This window comes from Rosa rugosa, chromosome 6 (genome assembly GCF_958449725.1).
Source record: "Rosa rugosa chromosome 6, drRosRugo1.1, whole genome shotgun sequence".
Classification (NCBI taxonomy): Eukaryota; Viridiplantae; Streptophyta; class Magnoliopsida; order Rosales; family Rosaceae; genus Rosa; species Rosa rugosa.
The window spans coordinates 48,857,143-48,878,119 of NC_084825.1; the positions used below are offsets into that span (position 1 = coordinate 48,857,143).

Consider the following 20,977-nt stretch of genomic DNA (forward strand, 5'->3'; position numbering starts at 1 on the left):
GAAAAGAGCACAACGCACCTTTTACATTTGAGGATGACATGTGTGTGTTAGACTCCCCCTGACGTCTACACCTCCCCCTGATACTTACATTAATCAGGGGAGCTTGGAAAGTCTTCGCATTCCTATGCTTTTCACATGTTTCTCAAATATGGCCTTAGGCAATGATTTGATGAACAAATCTGCCACATTCTCCTCAGATCTTACTTGATTCACTTGAATCTTGAGGAGGGCCTGTTGTTGCTGATTGTAGAAAAACTTTGGTGATATGTATTTTGTATTATCACTCTTGATATGCCCTAGCTTCATCTGTTCGATGCAAGCTGCATTATCTTTATTAATGCAAGTAGGCTCTTCAGTGGTAGAACTCAAACCACTAGTCCCTCGAATATGTGTGATGATAGCTCTTAACCATACACACTCACGAACCGCCTCATGTAGAGTAATGATCTCTGAGTGGTTCGAGGAGGTAGCCACAAGGGTTTGCTTGGTTGATCTCCAAGATATCGTCGTGTTCCCACTGGTAAATACATAACCAGTTTGGGAACGACCTTTATGTGGGTCAGAGAGATACCCAGTATCAGCAAAACCAACCAAAACGTCATTTGGCGTTTCGGTGTAGGGAGTGGCGCTTTCGCCATCAACATTTCCTTTAGGGATTGTAGTTCCATCTGCGGTTCCTCTTGTCTCTCTGTAGGGAAAGAACAGTCCCAAGTCAATGGTTCCTTTTAGGTATCGAAGATGTTCTTGATACCATTCCAGTGACGCTGCGTTGGCGCTGAGCTAAATCTAGCTAACAAGTTCACTGAGAATGCAATGTCTGGTCGAGTACATTAGGCTAGGTACAATAATGCGCCTATTGCACCTAGATAGGGAATTTCAGCTCCCAACACCTCTTCGTCATCTTTCTTTGGACGAAATGGATCTTTCCTTGCATCCAAGCTTCGACCGATCATGGGAGTGCTAGCAGGATGCGCTTTGTCCATGTTATATCGCCTGACTTTTGGACATACGCAGACTGGTGGATTAGTATTCCACAAACTCGGTGTTCTAGTTCAAGGCCTAGATAGAATCGAGTTTTCCCAAGATCCTTCATCTCAAATTCGGATTTCAAGTAGCTCGCGGTTTCTCTTATTTCGTCAAGAGTACCTATTATGTTCATATCATCGACATATACAGCTACAGTTGCAAATCCGGAACTTGTTTTCTTTATGAATACGCAGGGGCATACTTCATCGTTCTTATATCCCTTCCCAATCAAGTAGTCACTTAGACGGGTATACCACATCCGCCCGGATTGTTTCATTCCGTAAAGTGAGCGTTTCAACTTAATTGCAAACGCACTCTGTGGTTTAGAGTCACTTGACTTGGGTAATGTAAGGCCATCAGGCACTTTCATATATATCTCTGAATCTAGATCCCCCTAGAGATATGTAGTAACCACATCCATGAGCTGCATTTCCAGTCCTTCGGAAATTACTATGCTAACTAAGTAGCGGAACGTTATAACGTCCATTACGGGAGAGTATGTCTCCTCGTAGTCAATTCCAGGGCGTTGTGAGAAACCTTGCGCCACAAGGCGAGCCTTGTACCTCAGGACTTCATTCTTCTCATTACGCTTTCTGACAAAGACTCATTTATGTCCTACAGGCTTTACACTTGGTGGGGTTAGCACTACCAGACCAAATACCTGTCTCTTTGTCAGAGAATCTAATTCTGCCTGGATTGTTTCTTTCCATTTAGGCCAATCTGCTCTTTGTTGACATTTTGCAACAGAGCGTGGTTCGATATCATCGTGCTCTATGATTCCTTGAGCGACAGTATATATCATCAATGTGTATGGAAGATCTTTCTATCAACTCATACGCACTCTCATAATCCTTTGAGATTTCTTTGTTCTCTGGAATCATTTTTAACATCGGAGCGTCCTCCAGTATTGATTCATGGACATAACTATAATCAGAGACAATCTCATGAGAGGGATTCTGTACATTGATGATTGGTTTGTGCCTTACTCACCCTCTTCTTCCTTGGGTGAGTGTCAATTGAACCAAGTGGCCTCCCCCTCTTCCTTGGGGAGCCACGGCCTCAACCACACCTCCACTAAGTGCGGTTGCAGTGCCTCTATCTGCGGCACCGTGCCCCTTGTTGGGGACTTCTAACCTTGCAGGCACATTTGCAGCTGGTATATGTGATCTCGTCACTTTTACGATATCAGTAAACGCATCAGGCATCGAATCTGCTACGTTCTGAAGATCGATTATTCTTTTCACTTCACTTTCACTTTGTGAAGTGCGGGGATCAAAATGAGACAGAGTGGGGACAAACCACGACAATTCCTGTCGTTCCCTTGGAAAATCCTTTTTCCTATCTCCCCCTAACGACGGGAAGACTGTCTCATCAAAGTGACAATCCGCAAATCTAGCGGTAAAGAGATCGCCTGTCAAGGGTTTCCAAATAGCGGATAGTTGTTGGGGATTCGTATCCAACATAAATACTTAATCGTCTCTGAGGACCCATTTTAGTGCGCTGTGGGGGCGCAATAGGCACATATACTGCTCAACCAAATATGCGTAAGTGTGAAATGTCAGGCTCATATCCAGTTACCAACTGGTACGCAGAAAATGGTTGGCTAGCAGTGGGTCTGAAACGAATAAGTAAAGCTGCGTGCAATATTGCATAACCCCAGGCAGATATAGGCAGGTTGGTGCGCATAACCAATGCCCTAGCCACCATCTGTAGCCTTTTGATGGTGGCTTCTGCGAGACCGTTTTGTGTATGCACATGGGGTACATGATGCTCTACATCGATCCCAATAGACATGCAATATTCATCAAATGCTTTTGATGTAAACTCTCCAGCGTTATCAAGCCTTATAGACTTGATAGGGTGATCAGGGTGGTGAGACCTTAAACGTATAATCTATGCTAGGAGTTTTGCAGCATTTCTTGTGGACACTAAAGCGACATGTGACCAGTGTGTCGAAGTATCCACCAGAACCATAAAGTACTTAAAATGGTCCGCATTCTGGATGGATAGGTCCACAGATATCTCCTTGTATCCTTTGTAAGAATGGAATGTTTTGTTTTGTATCTTTAGCATAGGAAGGTCTCGATCCTGTTTTTGCTAAAGAGCAGGCTTTGCAAAACGAGTGATATGCCTTTGAAATAGTCAATGAGGCATAATGGGAGGGAGGTAGTGCTTCTGGTACTTCAGAAGGCAATGACTGTATTTGAGCAGTACTAGGACCGACACCTTGCAGTGTGACGGATTTTTGTCCCATTTTATTTTTCACTCGAAAGAAGGGATGTCCATATGAGTTCTTTAAAATACGGATCATCATGTCACGACCGGGGTGCCCTAGGCGGTCATGCCAAAGCCTGTATGAGTCAGTGTCCCACATTTCATTGTTGGTGACAACATAGGATTCAATGATCCGAATCGTAGTGAGGTACAGTCCACTAGATTGACTCATAAGTTTCTCTAAAATGCGTTTCCTTCCACATTCATTAGAGGTAATATAAAGGTATTCAGTTCCATTCTCACAGTGTGTTTTTACATGATAATCGTTGGCATGAATATCTTTGATACTTAACAAGGTTCGATTAGCTCTTGGTGCATATAGAGCTTCTTTAAATATATCTCATATTCTTTAGAGTATTTCTATTTTAGTAGAATGATAATCTTTTCATTCTAATAATTTTTCTCTAGATGTATTGCTTTACATCTTTATAATGCTATTTTGAACCATGTAAATATGTGTATAGTAAATAAATTTGAATAAATTCAGTGCTTCAGAATAAAATTCAAAATTTATTAATAAGCCAACGATAATCAAATCAAGGTCTTGTTCTAATTCATCAAACCAGTATTGAAATAAACTTTAAGACCAAGTAGTAGTCTAATTAAAAATGAGGCATTATGCCTTCACAACTGTCTTTGGAAAATAAAATGAATAAAGCAGACCAGTCAAGATTGAGAGCATCCATTGACTTAGCAAGTTCCTCTTTGCCATTGAAGTCTGCAATTGTAAGGTTGACGTCTAGGTCATGACCTCCTTCTTCCATATAGTGAGCCTCTTGTTCTTTAGACTCTCTATACCTCTTGTAATTGGCTGCTACTCTGTTGTTTGCTTGGCAGTTCTTGTACCAATGCCCAATGAATCCACACCTATAGCATGGTTCATTGTCAACTCTTTCCTTTGGCATCTTGTTTCCATGATCCCCATGTCCCTTTCCACGTGGTGCATTGTTGCCATGTGGGTAGGGATCAGCACGTCTAAACCCCCTTGCATTGGAGTTATTTCCACCTTTCATTTTTCCATAATTAGCCTCGGGAATTTTCTTTGTCCCAGTGGGCCTGGCATTGTTATTCAAGAGAATCTTATTTTGTCTCTCAGCCACTTGCAGTAGGCTTATCAACTTATTGAAGGTTGTGATTCTTTTGTTGTCATAATCCAACTGATACTGGTTCGCTAGTATAAAAGCTGAATTAGGAAAGGTGGTAAGAGTCTTGTAGATCATATCATCTTCTGTGATTTCCCTTCCACAGAAATTGAGACGTGCCTTTAAGCGCAACATGTCCTTGTTGAAGTCATTGACCTTTTTATAGTCAAGAAAACGGATTCCATTCCACTGAACAGCCAGTCCTGGGAGCAAAGTATCGTGAATGTTCCCAAAACGTCCTTTAAGGGCATCCCACAGTGCTTTGGGTGTCTTCAACTGAAGGTACTCCCAGCGTAGGCTAGGATCAATATGTCGCCTCAGAAAAATTAAGGCATCTGCTTTCACCTTATTAGATAGTTCATCATCTTTGGGGTCGGTAATGGTGGCAGTGTAGTCTTTTGCCACAAAGGCAGTTTCCATATCGGAAACCCAACGGTGGTACTCAAGTCCTTCTGAGTTCAAGATGTCAAATTCAGGTCGAGTTGGATCAGCCATCTACATAAACAAGAGAGAAGAAATAAATTACGCAGTCATAAAGACATCCACGTGAATTATTTTTCAAACGTATGAATTAGATTTCAAGACCAAGATTCGTAATGGTCACATTTTTTTTCTTTCGATGCTATGTGAAAATACTTTATCACAGTAAGTGTGTATGATGCGCATGAATTTTCATTATCATGGCCAAACGGTATTGATATGTTGCATTAAAAATAATCATAGTACATTTAAATATATCATATAAAAATAAGCTTCATGCTCAAATTTCACAAATATACAACAAATTATATACTACACATAATAATAGCAATAATATATCATGCGTAAAATAAAATATAAATAATAGCATAATATAAAGACATGCGTAGGAATAATTATATAAGAGTAAATAAAATTCACAAAACATGCTCACAATTGCATAATAAAAACATAAGCAATAAAATATAAAGCATGCTTAAACATAATTATAAATCATGCTTAAATATAATCATATAAAACATAAATAATAAGGCATGCTCAAAAATCCTAATTAAATATACCATAGTATGAAATTAAATAAATAAAAGAAAACATACTTGATTTTGAGTAAATAAAACGATCCTAGCGCACGCGCGTGTTGATGCAGGCGTGCGTAACGATGTTTTTGGCTTGTGAAAAAAAACTGGGCCGCTTCCTTTTTTTTTTTTCAACAGTGGGCCGGAGTTTTTTTTTATTTTTTTATTTTCGTCCCTTCTCTTTTTTTTTCTTTGGACCGGCTATTACTTTGGGCCGGATCGCATCTTTTTGTTTTTGATTTTTTTCTTTTCTTTTTCTCTCTCTGTTTTTTCTTTTTCTTTCTGGGTATACTGCGCAGGGGACCGCGCTGGTGAGTTGGGCAGCGTAGGGATCTGCGGCCGGTGGCAGGGACTGGGTTGAGATCAGTGGGTCTCAAGGGCGGCGCCGGTGATCTGGACGGTGAAGGGTGATCCGCGGCTGTGCGAGCAGTTGCGCGGGGTTGTGGCTTGCAGGTTTGCAGGTACGGTGGCGGCGTGGGGCTGCTGCAGGCGGGTTGCTGCAGATCGGTGGCTGCTGCGCGTGGATTGTTGCTGCAAGGCACTAGGGACTGCCACAGACGCGCGGGGGCAGGAGGCTGCGGTGGGCTGGGATCCAGTGGCCTGGGTGTGCAGGCTGAGATCGGTGAGGTGGGCACGGGGATGCTGCCGGGATCGCCGGATCGGTGCTGGGATGGGCTGTTGGGCGCGGGTCTGCAGCGAGGTCTACGTGGGCTGTGGTAAAAGCGCGCTGGAGGCCGGTGGGCTAGGTTAGGCTACGCCGGTCTATGTGATGTGCAGGCGGAGGTGAAGCGCGGCCTGGTGTGCTGCAAGGTAGATGGAGGCCGGACGAGGCCGGTCTGGACTGCAGAGGGGAGGAGGCCGGTCTATGTTGGGAGATTTTTTTTTGTTTTGTTTTTTTTTTTTTTTTTTGGGTGGCGACAGAAAAGAAAAAGTTTTTGTTTTTCTTTTAGGGTTTTTTTTTTCTTGGCTATTTGCTCTGAGCGTGCTGATAACGTGTTAAAGTAAAATGTCAATTGGAATTGGTCTACTCATTTCATTTCATAGTCCCTTTATATAGGGATAGAATTACAACGGAAATATCGATTACATTAATGATACTAAATGCTGATTGATCCGTAATTGTGCTGATTGATGGTAATCACTGATTCCTTGATTCCCTCTTCGTTAGTTGCTTTGATGAAGGCACACAATATGTTTTTCCTTTAACAATATATATATATATATATATATATATATATATATGACTTTCTACCTAATGTGTGCTTTTTGGGCAAGTAATAAATCTCAAAGCTCTTGAGAGAAGAATCCCTACAAAGGTGATTACGTTTCACTTCTTTCTTTCTTGAATACAAATTGATGTGCTTCAGAACTGATTTTCATTCAATTATCGACCCTATGAGGTTGGGTCGATAATCAAATAGTAACCCATCACTATATATGAATGAAAAGATAACAAACAACTACATTAATAAAAGAAGACTGCATACAATATGATCCACTACTAGCTCCAATTTTACATTTCAAATTTAGCAAATATATATAACCTTTTATAACTTGACTAATGGCCCGTGTAGAGATTAGCTATATGAATAAATTGGCCTAATTAACTTTTCATGTCAACCCTACAGATGAGATTTTTGAATGAGAATATGTACACCGTTTCCAGGCTCTACAATCATTTTGAAAGCAGGGGAGTGTCTGTATTTGGGTGATAGAGAGAAAGTGAACTTGGAGATAATGAGGGAGAGGACAACCTTCAATTGTACCATAGCAAAGTTTTTGCCTAAACAGGTTCGAGGACCCAAACCAAAGGGGATATAGGCTTGAGGAAACTTGCAAGCCTTTGAGACACCATCAATGAACCTCTCAGGTTTGAATTCATTTGCATCTTGTCCCCAAATGTCTGTGTCTCTGTGCAATGTTGGGATCAAAGTCCACAAGTATACCCCTTTCGGAATGCTTATGTTTCCCACCTGGGTGTCTTCAAGTGCTTCTCTTGATACAAAAGCAGCTGGTGGGTATAGACGCATGACTTCTTGAATCACCATATTTATCTGCAAGGTGTACCAATGCATGTGTTAGCTTATACATTACTGTACCATTAATCTTTCTATGGTTGCCTCTTTGAAGCATTTTGTCAACATTTTGGGCCGCTCCCATTTAAGAAAGACGGAGGCAAGCCTACATCTTAACGCTAAATCAACGAGAGAAATATACTCGACGGGAGCAAGTACATTGCTCCAAAAACAATATATAGGCCAAGTGCAGGATTCATCTTGTTGCACGAGAAGGAGAGTGCCAATTAGATTGACATGCATTATTAACTAATAGCTTAAATTTTTCGGTTATCTAATTCTTGGGGATAAGAAACTTCATGTCCGCCAAGATAAGTGAAGATAAAAGACTAAATGCAAAGACTTGTACCGTTTTCAATTGAGGGAGTGAATTAGCATCTAGCTGACCATCGGGGCAAACTTCTGCCAACTCGGTCCTGATTCGAGATTGCCACTCGGGATGTAAAGCGAGTAGCATCAAACACCAAGAGGCAGCAACACCAGTGGATTCATGCCCTGCAAAGTAAATGTTCTTGCAGTTGTCAACTTTGAATCGCTTGGATGAATCCTTGCCTTTGCCTAGGCTTTGGTCACTCATGGCTCCCACTAATATTAACTGCAATAGATCCTTTTCTGACGAAGAAGTCTCTAACCCTTCTCGTTCTCGTTCTTTCACAGTTTCCCATATCAATGACTCTATCTCTCTCTCTAAACAACTTATCTCCTTTTGCTTTTTCAACCCTCTGCATTGCATTGTTAAAGTACATTAGGAACTTGTACGTATCACACACAAAATTACAAAGTTTATACTAGTGTCATAGTAACTATTTACATACCCTAAATTAGAAAATGATCCAAAGAGGAAGGGTTGATGAGACATTATTTCCTGAAGACTTCTAAGCTTTGAGAAAATCTCTTTGCCCTTAGAATAAGAACTCCCAAAACAAGCCCTTGCGATAACATCAGCTGAGAAACCCCTTAAATGCTCATCTACTTGAATCTCTGCTCTCATACCTCCTTGTCCTTCAATACACTCCTCCCATTTTCTAAGCAATGGTTGCGCCGACTCCAACATCAACCCTACCATCGCCTGTCATGTTAAGAAATCGATCAGCAGAGAATCCGAAACGTTGTTCAAAGTTTTTTAACTTTATTCTTTTACCTTGACTTTGTCTCTGAAAAACTCAGGTGCGACAATTTTTCTTTGTTGTAACCAAAATATGCCATTGGATCTAAGAATTCCATTTCCAAGCATGGGAGCAAGTCTCTTGCTTACATAGGAAGGCTTACCTAAATCCAAACTATTACACTGGTTCATTTCCTTCACTAGCTCTGGTTGGTTCACATATAAATGTTGCCTCAATCCTGTTGAATACGTGTAAATTAAACCTGCAAAGTTCATTTCATTAATTTCTCAGGTCAGTTCTTATGATTTGAGCGACACTAGTTCATTTGAAAAAATAACCAAAGAAAGCTAGAACATTTAGAAACTATGATGAGCTGAATCAACTAGTTTTGGACTATAAACATGCCCAATCTCAAACACTATAAATTACATATAGTACTTCTCGAGTCTCGATCGAAAAACATACTACTAATTGTTAGTATAGTCATAGAATATGTCATAATGTTAGGATATCATCTCAAGTTCAAATTAGAAATCTTCATGTGTAATAAATATAAATAAACAGAAACTTCATCCTAGTTATTAAAAGTATTCTATTAATGTAATAGTATTTTGTTTTTTGTTTTTTTGTTTGAGCAATGAAAGTTTGGACAGGAAACACAACTTTTCAATATAAGAAATACATGCAGCACAGCAGATGAGGGGGTGCGTTAGACCACAGACACAAGGTCACTTTGACTATCATGAGATGTATCTAGGAACCCCATTTGGCATCTAAGAGTATTTTGTTGGAACACTAACCTAATTAGATGTTTTAGATGAGTGATAATACTCCATTTTTTATTAGATATGGTCCTGTCTCTGTTCCAATCATGGTTACTTTTTAACACACGACATCATATAATAGTTTCATTTCATGGTTGTTGTAATTTAGTCCAAAACATTATTTAAAGTAGGTCATTATTTTGTTGCTGTCATATTTTATTGTAATGATGGCATAAGTAACATGATTAGACAGTAAACTAATTTAATTCCTGGATTGGGAATCTATTTGCAAATGCTCGACATTAACATATGCATTGGCCATCGGGGTACTGTTAACTTTACTAGTCAAACTAAGCATCTTGAGTCATTTGCATTGGCCAAATCTCATTGACTCAGTCGGTCAGTCTAACGTCGATCAAGATCTAGCTGGCTTACCCTAGCTAAGCTTATTACATTCATGTCTCCACAAATCACAGCTAGAAATCCTTACTTTCATATGAAATCCTTTGTTTTCCTGGCCAAAGTTCGTAAGAATTACTCTTCTGTCATCTTTTCCAAACAGTGCTTAGTTTCAGAAAGGTGAAAACCAACGTTTTATATCTAGCTATATATCTACGTTCTATAATATACAAGCAAGAAGAAGAAGAACGAGATCAAAGTAGATGAATTACCGTATTCTTTTCGCCAGCGTTCGAAATACGGGAAGAGGCTGGAAGTGTAGTCGTGGGCTACAAATTCAGAGTGATTTGGAGACTTCTGAGCTTGGAGTTGGATTTTCTGCATCTCAGCGAGATTCCCATATAGTAAAGAAGGTGTAGGGCCTTTGATGCCTTGCATTTGGAGCTTCCTTCGGAGCCTCACGGACTTCAACCAGACTGTGTTGTAGAGATGAAGAAAGAAGCCAACCAGTCCCAAAAGAACTAAGGAAGAAACGAGTCTGAAATGAAGAGAGAGCTCCATTTTTTTTTTCTCTGAGCTTTCAGTTTCTAGCTAGCAGCTAGCTAGAGTCGTGATATTTATAGCAACTGAATAAGAGTGTGTACTTTATATTCATATATAATACTGTAGTGTAAAAGTTACTCTGGGTTATAATGCCCGCGACTTATTTCGGACTATAAATCGGTAATTTGGTATATATTGGTTAGGTAACCCATCGCATTATTAGTTCAAATGAACAAGTCGCAACAGATTATTTTATATATCTGATATATTATGTTAGTGAGTTCACTGATCGAGTTGTGTATTAGTCATTTTCTATTCCATATTTGTTTGGTATTAAATGAAACAAATGACGAGAGAGATTCGAGGGTCGAGTTCTATAATTTAAAATTTTATTTAAAAAATAAACATATTTAAGTCAAATGAAAAAAAGAAAACAAAATGATACATCAATGGTGATTATGTATATCATTGATATGACCAAAGCTCTTGTTGTAGGTAATCATGTATATCATTGATATGACCAAAGCTCTTGTTGTAAGGTAATATATATCAGAGATAAAGAATTGCTAACATCAAGCCACCCTCGTATGCAAAGCCCTTGCTGATCGAGATGATTGGACATGAAATGGATCTATCTAAAGACATCGTCATCAAAAGAAGATAAAATGATTGGACATTAAATGTGTGTTTTACCAAAAAAAAAAAAAAAAGGTTGGTGCGGCTGCCATCAAGTTTTGATTAATGAAATTGCATAATACAAGGGGGTGACGTAGAGCCTGAACCTCAGATTACAATGAACATAAAGAGAACATCCTGAAATAATATTAAGACTCTCCACAAAATCTATGTATTCTAGCAAGCACCAATTAGCAAAGAGTGCATGAATAGCTACTCCATTTGCTTTGACATATATACCAGAAAGATAACTTTTTCACGAAAAAACATCATTACAAATAGCACAACTTTTTCACTATGTTGCCACACGAAAATAAATCCTGCGACACTTAATTTCATCCTGCGACTAGGAGGTTGCGTCCATTTGATCAAGCAAATAGCTCACCGCCTTGCTAGGCCAGACAAGGCACACTGAGTGTGCTTACTGGAACCAAGCCCACGTCGCCCTATCAAATAGTGATAGGGACTTATTACCGCCATCAAGCCACATTTAATTAAAAAAAAGAAGTACACACAACATGTTGTACCAAAAAGAAGAAGTACACACAACATGTCGTATTTTGTTTGCATAAGGCAGTTTTAAACTTTTAATACACACAAAATGTTGTACCAGCTTCTTCAATTGGTAATTTGGTAGTATGCATCCGTTGGAGTCTCAATCATGATTGCAGTGACAGTCATGGTTTACATTCAAGATTCGGCTAGTTTACTATTCAACTCTTTTGAACTTCCAAAGATTTATCCTTTAGATAACTATGCTCACCTTTCTATGGTTTCCAATCTTGAAAGTATGGGTATTGGAAACGAAACAAAACTCGAAGCCGTCACATTTATCAAACAAATGAAAATTAAGGATCAGTAAAATCAAGAACGCACCTTTGAAAAATGAAACATAAACGCCCATGTGTGATCTTCAGTTCTAAACCCTAAATCATAAACTCGATTATCTCGGGGTCCAAGTAGGTGTTTGAATTTCAAAGTCCATTAATATGATATATTTTGAGGCATAAAAGTTGTTAGCATAACACACTACAAAAAAGAATTGCAATGGCTATCCCTAGTTAGCGTCGGCACTGATTTGCCGTTGCTATTGGTTCAATTTTTGCTTCGGAAAATCATGTGGTGGCCGAAATTACTACGGCAAAGCATGCCGTCATCAATGATCCGATATTTGCTTCGAAAAAATGTGCGGTCGCCCAAAATTGCTTTGGCAACAGAACACCGTCGCAATAATTGGCGACTACCTGTGGTTTCCGTAGCCTTAAGCACCAGCCCTAGATATTATATTTGACAAGGAAAAAAATAGACATCGATCAATTTACTTAACTCTTGTGAGCCCTCTTATTCTCTTTATCAATTTCGCCGTCGATTTCAATAATCTTGAGAAGCCATCGCCACCACCAAGATCTCTCTCACTATCGCTGCCAGTGTCAGTGCCAAGAAAGATAAAGAGCCTCCTTCTTCTATTGGAGATGCCTCCGATAAGGTTCGTTCTCTTCTCTCTCTCTTTCTGTTTATGCCCTGGGGCTATTGTTGGTTACTTTAATTAGTGATTGATAAGCTTACTTCCTTCTGTGTTTGTATTACTGTTGGAGCTTAATTGGTTCTGAGCTTAATTCTAGGTCATTCAATGACCAGTGGGATTTGTTGTTTAGGCGTTTTAGCTTTAGATTGGTATATTATGTGGTAAAGCTGTTGGTTTATTTGCAAACAAACAAATAGATTAATAAAAGAGGCGATACAGTGGATGAGAAGATCAAGAAGCTTGATGTTGAACTTAATAGATACAAAGAGCATGTCAAGAAGATAAGGCTTGGCCTGCACAGGCAGCTGTTAAGGCGAGAGCCATGAGGGTTCTCAAGCAAAAACGAATGTCGGTGCTTCCTCCTAGTTTAATTCATATTCTTTCACTTCAACAGTTCATACTCTTGGTTTCGAAAACATTTTGTAGAAATAGAACTTTGGATCAATGATACTCTAGCTAGTGTCGATGCTATGGGGTTTTTTTTATTTTTTATTTTAGGACTTGGACTCTTGTTACTATTGCCTTATATTTGTCAAATAGCTTTGTGTTTAATTAAGTCAATATCGATCAAGATGTCTATCTTCTAGGTAGAGCTAGACCACTGGGACTAGATCTCCTCAAGATAAGTGATTCTTCTTGTTCTCCAAATAAGAAATGTAGAATCTATGTCAATATCATTGTATTGACATGCTGTGTAATTTCTGTTTTTCAAACATATATGCCATGGATTTATAGGTTATTGGTTTAATTGTAAAAGAATATGATGTCGTGCATTGATGTTGATTCATATTTTACTTGTAATCCATTTACAGTACACACCCATGCTTTTTATGTGGGGTTATACTGCTCACATTTATCCTATAGGAGAATTATTTTTCCTTGGCTCGATTGCTTTATTTCCTTATATCTCTCTTTAATGGCTAAGGGAACATGGATGTTGTAGTTATAGCAGCAGAATTATGTATTTTGTTCTCATCCTTTTTTTCTTGTCTGTTTCATTTTACATCAATTATTACTTGAGGTATTCCCTGTTTTGCTATGTAATTTATGTTTTAAGTATATTAGGATATAGCTAGTCTCTTCAATTTCTATATGTAATCTGATTGAGATTTTTTACAGGTAAAGAAGTATTCAATTTGCCAAAACTTCAGTATCTGTACGTGTACTCAAGTATGTATGAGTGATTTTCTGTATGTAATTAAACTTAAAAATATTAAAGTTTCAGTCTTTTCAAACTCTTAAACAATCATGTACCTATAGTTTACCCTTACATCACCTCAAAGCACCTTCTAATCTACCTTACTTAAAATGGTATGTTTTCTAGGATATTGTTTTAAACTGCTCTTCCTCTGTAGTGTTTAAACTGCTCATCCTCATAAATTTGGGTCTCATTCATTTTTCGTGTTCCTTCAGGATTACTCACGTTTCTTGTTAGAGGTGGCAAACGGGCCTAGTCGTGCTTCGTGCCGTGCTTGGGCCGGTGTTGAGTCACAAATTACTTATGCAATTGTGCCCCATAATTATGAAAATTGATTTGTCTTCCATGCTATTTTGCCTTTTTTTAATCCATTTCCTTTTATTTGTAGGAAACCTTGCATTAAGAATAAAATGACTATTTGAGGCTTGAAATGCGGAGATTTGAAGCTAGGGGAAGAAGACACGAAGATTGGAAGAAAATTGCAAATTGACTTTTCCGGCGATTTTTCCGGCAAACTTTTCCGGCGAGCCGCCACTCATGGAGGGTCTTTTCTCCAGCAAAGGAGGACCATGGTGGTGAGAATCTCCCATCACTTGAAATTCAAATATCTCCCTTCACCTTGTCCTTTTGTCACCTTGCCAATTTGGAACCATTTGGGGGACAATGGTGTAAGAGCATCTCTTGCACACTTTGGGACCATAGAGGACACACATAGCTGATCAAAGAGAGGCAATAGACCAATTCTTTACCATTCTTGACTCCATTCAATCATCTTCATCCTATCCAATATCCATTTTCTCTCTAGGGAAGAAACCACCATTTCCACCACTAAAACCACCATCTCCACCTCTATAACCTCCATTTCCACCACTACAACCTCCATTTCCTCCACCACTCAACACCACAACTCACCTTAGAGATCCCAAATTTCACTATTCTTACCAATATCAAGAGCTTGGAGCAAGGAGAAGGAGGTGACTACCACCACATCATGTTCTTGGAGACCCATCTCCACCACATCTTCCGGCATCATCAATAGTCACCCTTTACTCTCTATCTCTTTATGTATTTGATGTTTAATAGAATGTTGAAGCTTGTGTATCTAAATATGTGTGAGTAGTGAACTAGTTGGGGCTAGGGTTGAAAGCCCTAGCCAAACTTGCTTGTATTGATGCTTTTGTTTATAAATTGATGCAAATTCATGTTGTCATTCTCACATGCTAAGTCAATAGTTGAATGCATTACTTAGACCTAATCAATTTGAGTTATGTGTTTGCCATGACATGAAGTTTTTCCTAGAGATTGATTACCTTTAGGCAAAAAGGGAGCATGAAAGCACACCATGTGTGCATGTGAGGGTAGTGAGCTAAAATCACCTAGAGATAGGATTGGTTTGCTTGCTTGGTTACCTAAACTCTAAGCTTTATGCATTTAGGGGCAAAGGATTGAGACTTATCCGGTAATTGAATTTGTCTCTAGGTAGTTAGCTCTAGACTTATCCGGTTAGAGTTAATAAAATGAAAGGGGTTTAAGCCTTAGTAGTCATATCCGGATGCTAAGAGGGTAGTTGGACAATTAGCTTTGCATCATTCATATTCAATTGCTTTAATGCTTGCAAGGGAGACAAAAGGTGAAACCCGATGCCCTAACTCCCATCCATTTGATAACAACTTGTTTAGTTTAGCTTAGTTTATATTACTTGCTTGCATTGTTTCAATTTGAATAGAAACCAATCTCAAAATCAAAATCAAATCTCTACACACCATGTTGCACATACTCACCATGAACTTTGGTTCACTTGTGAGCATTTGTTTGTGATTGTACATTTGCATATTCTTCTAGTTTTTCCTTAGGTTTTCCCTAGCTAGGAAAGGATTTACCAATCCTCGTGGATTCGACATCCATACTTAATCCCCTATTCTATAACTTGTACCTCTTGCACTTGAGGGTGGCTTCAATGCTAACAGCCGGCCCATTTATTATCGTGCCGGGCTCGTGCCGGCCAATTTACTTAAACATTAAGCCTGGCCCGGCCCATGACCCGAGCCCATATCGTGCCGGGCCGTGCTCGTGCCGGGTCAATAACGGGCCGTGCTCGTGCCTACCCACTATAAAGCACGATTTAAAAATCTTAATTTGAACAAATAAAAATTAATTTTATTTAACTACTTAGAAAATTAAAATAAATTAAGTTCTACAACGTTTTTCTTAATCTTAGTTTTTTAAGATTAGATTTCAAATAATTTTTTATATTCCACTATAAGAAAGAAAGAAAAAAAAACTCAAAATATATTGTTTTTAATATATTATTGTGAGATTAATCTTTATTAATATAATGAAGATTTAGTATCTATTATTCTTTCATTCATTCTATAGTTGTATTATTATGAGATTAGTCTTTATTAATAAACATATATTTAATATTTAGAAAAAATACTTATGTCAAAACAAGGATATAATGTTTTGTTTCATTATTTTGACAATATAAAAGAAAGCATTGGTGGAATTGTCATGATATTTTAAATAAAAGGTCTCATATTCAAATCTCATCATTGTAGTTTTTTAATATTTTTAAAAACAAAATGAAATTTTGTGTTTGTAACGGGCCGGCCCACAATATGTCGTGCTCGGGCCGTGCCGGGCCCATTACGGGCTCGGGCTCAGGCCGGGCCAATGGGCCAATATTCTTAGGCCCAGCCCGACCCGTTGTTCTAACGTGCTCGGGTCGTGCCGGGCCACTAACGGGCTTGGGCCGTGCCGGGCCGCTTTTAAGCGTGCCGTGCTCGTGCTTAGTTGTCCATTTGCCACCTCTATTTCTTGTTTATGGTTTGACTACAACTCCAACATTTGAACTAGCACTATGAAACCTCTTGGCTTTCAATTTTGGTGTATGCAGTTTGTTTTTGTTCGTTGCCTTATGATGTTCCCTGATTGCACACTTTGCAGGTATTTCAAAGGTCCTGAGATTCTTGTTGATTTACAAGATTATGACTAATTGACTATTCTTTGGACTAGTGGATTCTCGGTTGTATGTTTGCTGGAATGGTAAGCATTTCCCCACTTTTTTTTTCTTAGTCATCTAATATATTAGATACTGCTACATTGTTGTAGTTTTTTGCTGGTATATTATATCATCCCCAAGCACCCTTGACAGTATGATCTTATGATCTTTTACTTTGGTGGAGGTGCTTCAATATCTGCCATGGCTTTTCTATCTACCACTAGTACTTTATATGCAAAGGAAAAGCTTCTTTTTTTTTTGGTATTGCATAGACCGTGAATCTTGATCTGTTTGCCTTCATCCATGGGTGGCAGATGGTAATGAGGTTCATAATTATAATGAATGAGTTGTTGCACAACTGGATAAGTGCAGGTTGTTAGCATTGAAGCCACCCTCAAGTGCAAGAGGTACAAGTTATAGAATATGGGATTAAGTAAGGATGTCGAACCCACAAGGATTGGTAAATCCTTTCCTAGCTAGGGAAATCCTAAGGAAAAACTAGAAGAATATGCAAATGTACAATCACAAACAAAGGCTCACAAGTGAACCAAAATTCATTGTGAGTATGTGCAAGATGGTGTGTAGAGATTTGAATTTGATTTTGAGATTGGTTTCTATTCAAATTGAAACAATGAAAGCAAGTAATATAAACTAAGCTAAACTAAACAAGTTGTTATCAAATGGATGGGAGTTAGGGCATCGGGTTTCACCTTTTGCCTCCCTTACAAGCATTAAAGTAAGGGAGAATTTTTCGAACAGTACCTGAACTAAAGGTCACTGTGAATTAACGTGCCTCACTTTACACTAACTACACTTTGGTACCTGGACTATAAAACCCGACTACATTTAAATACACGCCGTTAATAACACCGTTAGTCTCGTGTCATTATTCAATTTTTAAAGGGTACTTTGGTATTTTCACTCTATTCTTCTTCTTCTTCACAATCCTCTGCAACTCCCAATCCTACCTCCAACTCCCTCTAATCCGCAGGGATCCCTTCCCTACACCATCTGCAATAATTCATGGTAATAGAAAAGAAAAAAAATCACAAGCCATTCTCTCCATGTTCTTGAACCCAAATCAGGCAAAAAGAAGTAAAAAAATAAAGAGATTCCAAGCCATTCCTTTATGTTCTTCAAACCCAGACCAGGTAAAGTTGCCCAAAAAAAAAAAAGTAAAAAAATTTCCAAGTTATTCTTCTTTCTTGAACACAAACCAGATGAAATAGAAAACAAAGGAAAACAAAACAAGAAGTTCCCAAGGCAGTCTTCTGGGAATCGAAAGATTGGGATGGGGCCGAGAAAAGAACAAGAAGAACAAAACCCCAATCAGCAGAAAGAGGAAGTTCTGGTATGAGCCCCTCTCCTACTAGCACAGCTGCTGGTATATGAAATTTGCAAATCCATTCCATATGGTACAATATAAAGATCTCAATTGAATGGGTATTTAAAATGATACATGATTGAAATTGAATTATAGCGAAAATAACCCACAAAATTAAAACTAGCGGAAATTTTCCAAGACGTTTTGGGAAGGTCATTTCTGTAGCCATTGATATCTTCCTCTTCGTTTGATAAACATCTGCAATATACATATACAATTGCAACACCACACTTTTAGCATAGCAAATTCATACCCAACATCCACCATGTCAAAAATTAAACAAAAACCAGAATCAACAATCCAACCCAAACCCACTATCAGTCAAAACACCAAACCTGTAAATAAAAATGACAAAAAAAAAGAAAAAAAAGAAAGAAGAAGAAGCCATAATCACAAGAACAAAGGGGACAGAGCTACGGTAGAAAATGAAAAGAAGGGAAAACGATCCTTACAACTTCAAGGGACTTGAGGTTAAAGGGAGAGTCACCGAAGAAAACACCAACAAACCAAAAACCTTCATTGTCCTCCTGACACCTAAGCACGGCGGCGGACGAGGACTACTCCTCCTCCGTGCTCCAAGCTTAATAGTACGGTGTGAAAGCGAAACGATCTCACCGGAACGAAGAGCGTAGGGATCGACCTTGTAACTAAGGTCTCCTTTGAGCTTCTGGAAGCCCCTCTGCTGCTGCTACTTCACCGGTTCCCAACCCCAAACACCATCAGAGTTCGTCCACATCTTTGGGCTCACTGAAAAGACAAGTTTACCCTTGTAAATATGCCAGCTGGCTTCCCCGTAACGGAAAAGTTAACGTCATGTATTTAAATGTAGTCGGGTTTTATAGTCCAGGTACCATAATGTAATTAGTGTAAAGTGAGGAACGTTAATTCACAGTGACCTTTAGTTCATGTACTGTTCGAAAAATTCTCCCTTAAAGCAATTGAATATGAATGATGCAAAGCTAATTGTCCAATTACCCTCTTAGCATCCGGATAGGACTACTAAGGCTTAAACCCCTTTCATTTTATTAACTCTAACCGGATAAGTCTAGAGCTAACTACCTAGAGACAAATTCAATTACCGGATAGGTCTCCATCCTTTGCCCCTAAATGCATAAAGCTTAGAGTTTAGGTAACCAAGCAAGCAAACCAATCCTATCTCTAGGTGATTTTAGCTCACTACCCTCACATGCACACATGGTGTGCTTTCATGCTCCCTTTTTGCCTAAAGGTAATCAATCTCTAGAAAAAACTTCATGTCATGGCAAACACATAACTCAAATTGATTAGGTCTAAGTAATGCATTCAACTATTGACTTAGCATGTGAGAATGACAACATGAATTTACATCAATTTATAAACAAAAGCGTCAATACAAGCTAGTTTGACTAGGGCTTTCAACCCTAGCCCCAACTAGTTCACTACTCACACATAGCTAGATACACAAGCTTCAACATTCTATTAAACATCAAATACATAAAGAGATAGGGAGTAAAGGGTGACTATTGATGATGTCAGAAGAGGTGGTGGAGATGGGTCTCCAAGAACATGATGTGATGGTAGTCACCTCCTTCTCCTTGCTCCAAGCTCTTGATATTGGTAAGAATAGTGAAATTTGAAATCTCTAAGGTGAGTTGTGGAGGAAATGGAGGTTGTAGTGGTGGAAATGGTGGTGTCTTCTCTAAAGAGAAAATGGATCTTGGATAGGATGAAGATGATTGAATGGAGTCAAGAATGCTGAAGAATGAGTCTTTGGCCTCCCTTTGATCAGCTATGTGTGTCCTCTTTGGTCCCAAAGTGTGCAAGAGATGCTCTTACACCATTGTCCCCCAAATGGTCCCAAATTGGCAAGGTGACAAAAGAACAAGGTGTAGGGAGATATTTGAATTTCAAGTGATGGGAGATTCTCACAACCATGGTCCTCCTTTGCTGGAGAAATGACCCTCCATGAGTGGCGGCTCGCCGTAAAAGTCGATTTACAATTTTCTTCCAATCTCCGTGTCTTCTTCCCCTAGCTTCAAATCTCCGCATTTCAAGCCTCAAATAGTCATTTTATTCTCAATGCAAGGTTTCCTACAAATAAAAGGAAATAGATTAAAAATGGTAAAATAGCATGGAAGACAAATCAATTTTCATAATTATGGGGCACAATTGCATAAGTAATTTGTGACTCAACACAGGTGTAAAGTTATTAGTGTCTAGTACAGGAACATACCATTTGCACGAGAGAAACACTACCTTTAAACCTGAACAACTGCATTGTTCTGACTATGGATTGAATATGGTAGTTGTTCTTATAAAAGTACTAGCATACTTGTGCTCTTATCTGCCTCTTACATTCAATGTTTACTGTTTTTGAATAATTCTAGGTCCATGAAGGTAGGCCTCATCAAAAAGCCCGCGGATCAAGTGGGCCGATGGAGGCCCGCCAGCCCGGCCCATCAAAAAGCCTGCAAAAACCCGCCTCGGTGGGCCTATGGAGGCCTTCCAAAAAGCCTGCAAAAACCCGGCCCGGCCCGTAAAAGCCCGTAAACTATTATATATATATATATGTGTGTGTGTGTGTGTGTGTGTGTTTTATATATATATATATATATATATATATATATCCTATCCAGAGCGAGGCCTCGCTCTGAAATTAAAGTGCGAGGTTGGAGTTTAGGGTCACTTTTCGGTCTCATATCCACATCTCGACCGTTCAAATTTTAGGTACTAATATATAGATCATCTCTTCAAAATTTCAACCAAATTGATAATCTTTAAGGTATCTAACTCGCTTAAACCAATGGACGAACTGAATCTGTCCAACCTGA

The 20,977-nt window shown here is 38.9% G+C and overlaps 2 protein-coding genes and 1 long non-coding RNA gene across 3 annotated transcripts; 1 reads left to right on the forward strand and 2 right to left on the reverse strand.

Moving 5' to 3' along the window:
• Positions 1 to 3,811: 3,811 nt before the first annotated feature.
• On the reverse strand, positions 3,812 to 6,663 carry LOC133717232 (uncharacterized). The gene is made up of 2 exons (XM_062143910.1): positions 5,519 to 6,663; positions 3,812 to 4,937 (listed from the first exon to the last, which is right to left on the reverse strand). The coding sequence occupies exon 2, from the start codon at positions 4,935 to 4,937 to the stop codon at positions 3,903 to 3,905; it is 1,035 nt and encodes a 344-aa protein (XP_061999894.1). The 5' UTR covers positions 5,519 to 6,663; the 3' UTR covers positions 3,812 to 3,902.
• Positions 6,664 to 6,846: 183 nt separating this feature from the next.
• Positions 6,847 to 10,453, reverse strand: LOC133717272 (cytochrome P450 714A1-like). The gene is made up of 5 exons (XM_062143954.1): positions 10,114 to 10,453; positions 8,714 to 8,940; positions 8,388 to 8,641; positions 7,922 to 8,294; positions 6,847 to 7,551 (listed from the first exon to the last, which is right to left on the reverse strand). The coding sequence occupies exons 1-5, from the start codon at positions 10,400 to 10,402 to the stop codon at positions 7,120 to 7,122; spliced, it is 1,575 nt and encodes a 524-aa protein (XP_061999938.1). The 5' UTR covers positions 10,403 to 10,453; the 3' UTR covers positions 6,847 to 7,119.
• A 1,701-nt stretch (positions 10,454 to 12,154) lies between these two features.
• LOC133717104 (uncharacterized) lies at positions 12,155 to 14,984 on the forward strand. Its single transcript, XR_009849403.1, has 2 exons — positions 12,155 to 12,545; positions 13,704 to 14,984. It is a non-coding gene; the product is annotated as an uncharacterized LOC133717104 (long non-coding RNA).
• Positions 14,985 to 20,977: the final 5,993 nt, after the last annotated feature.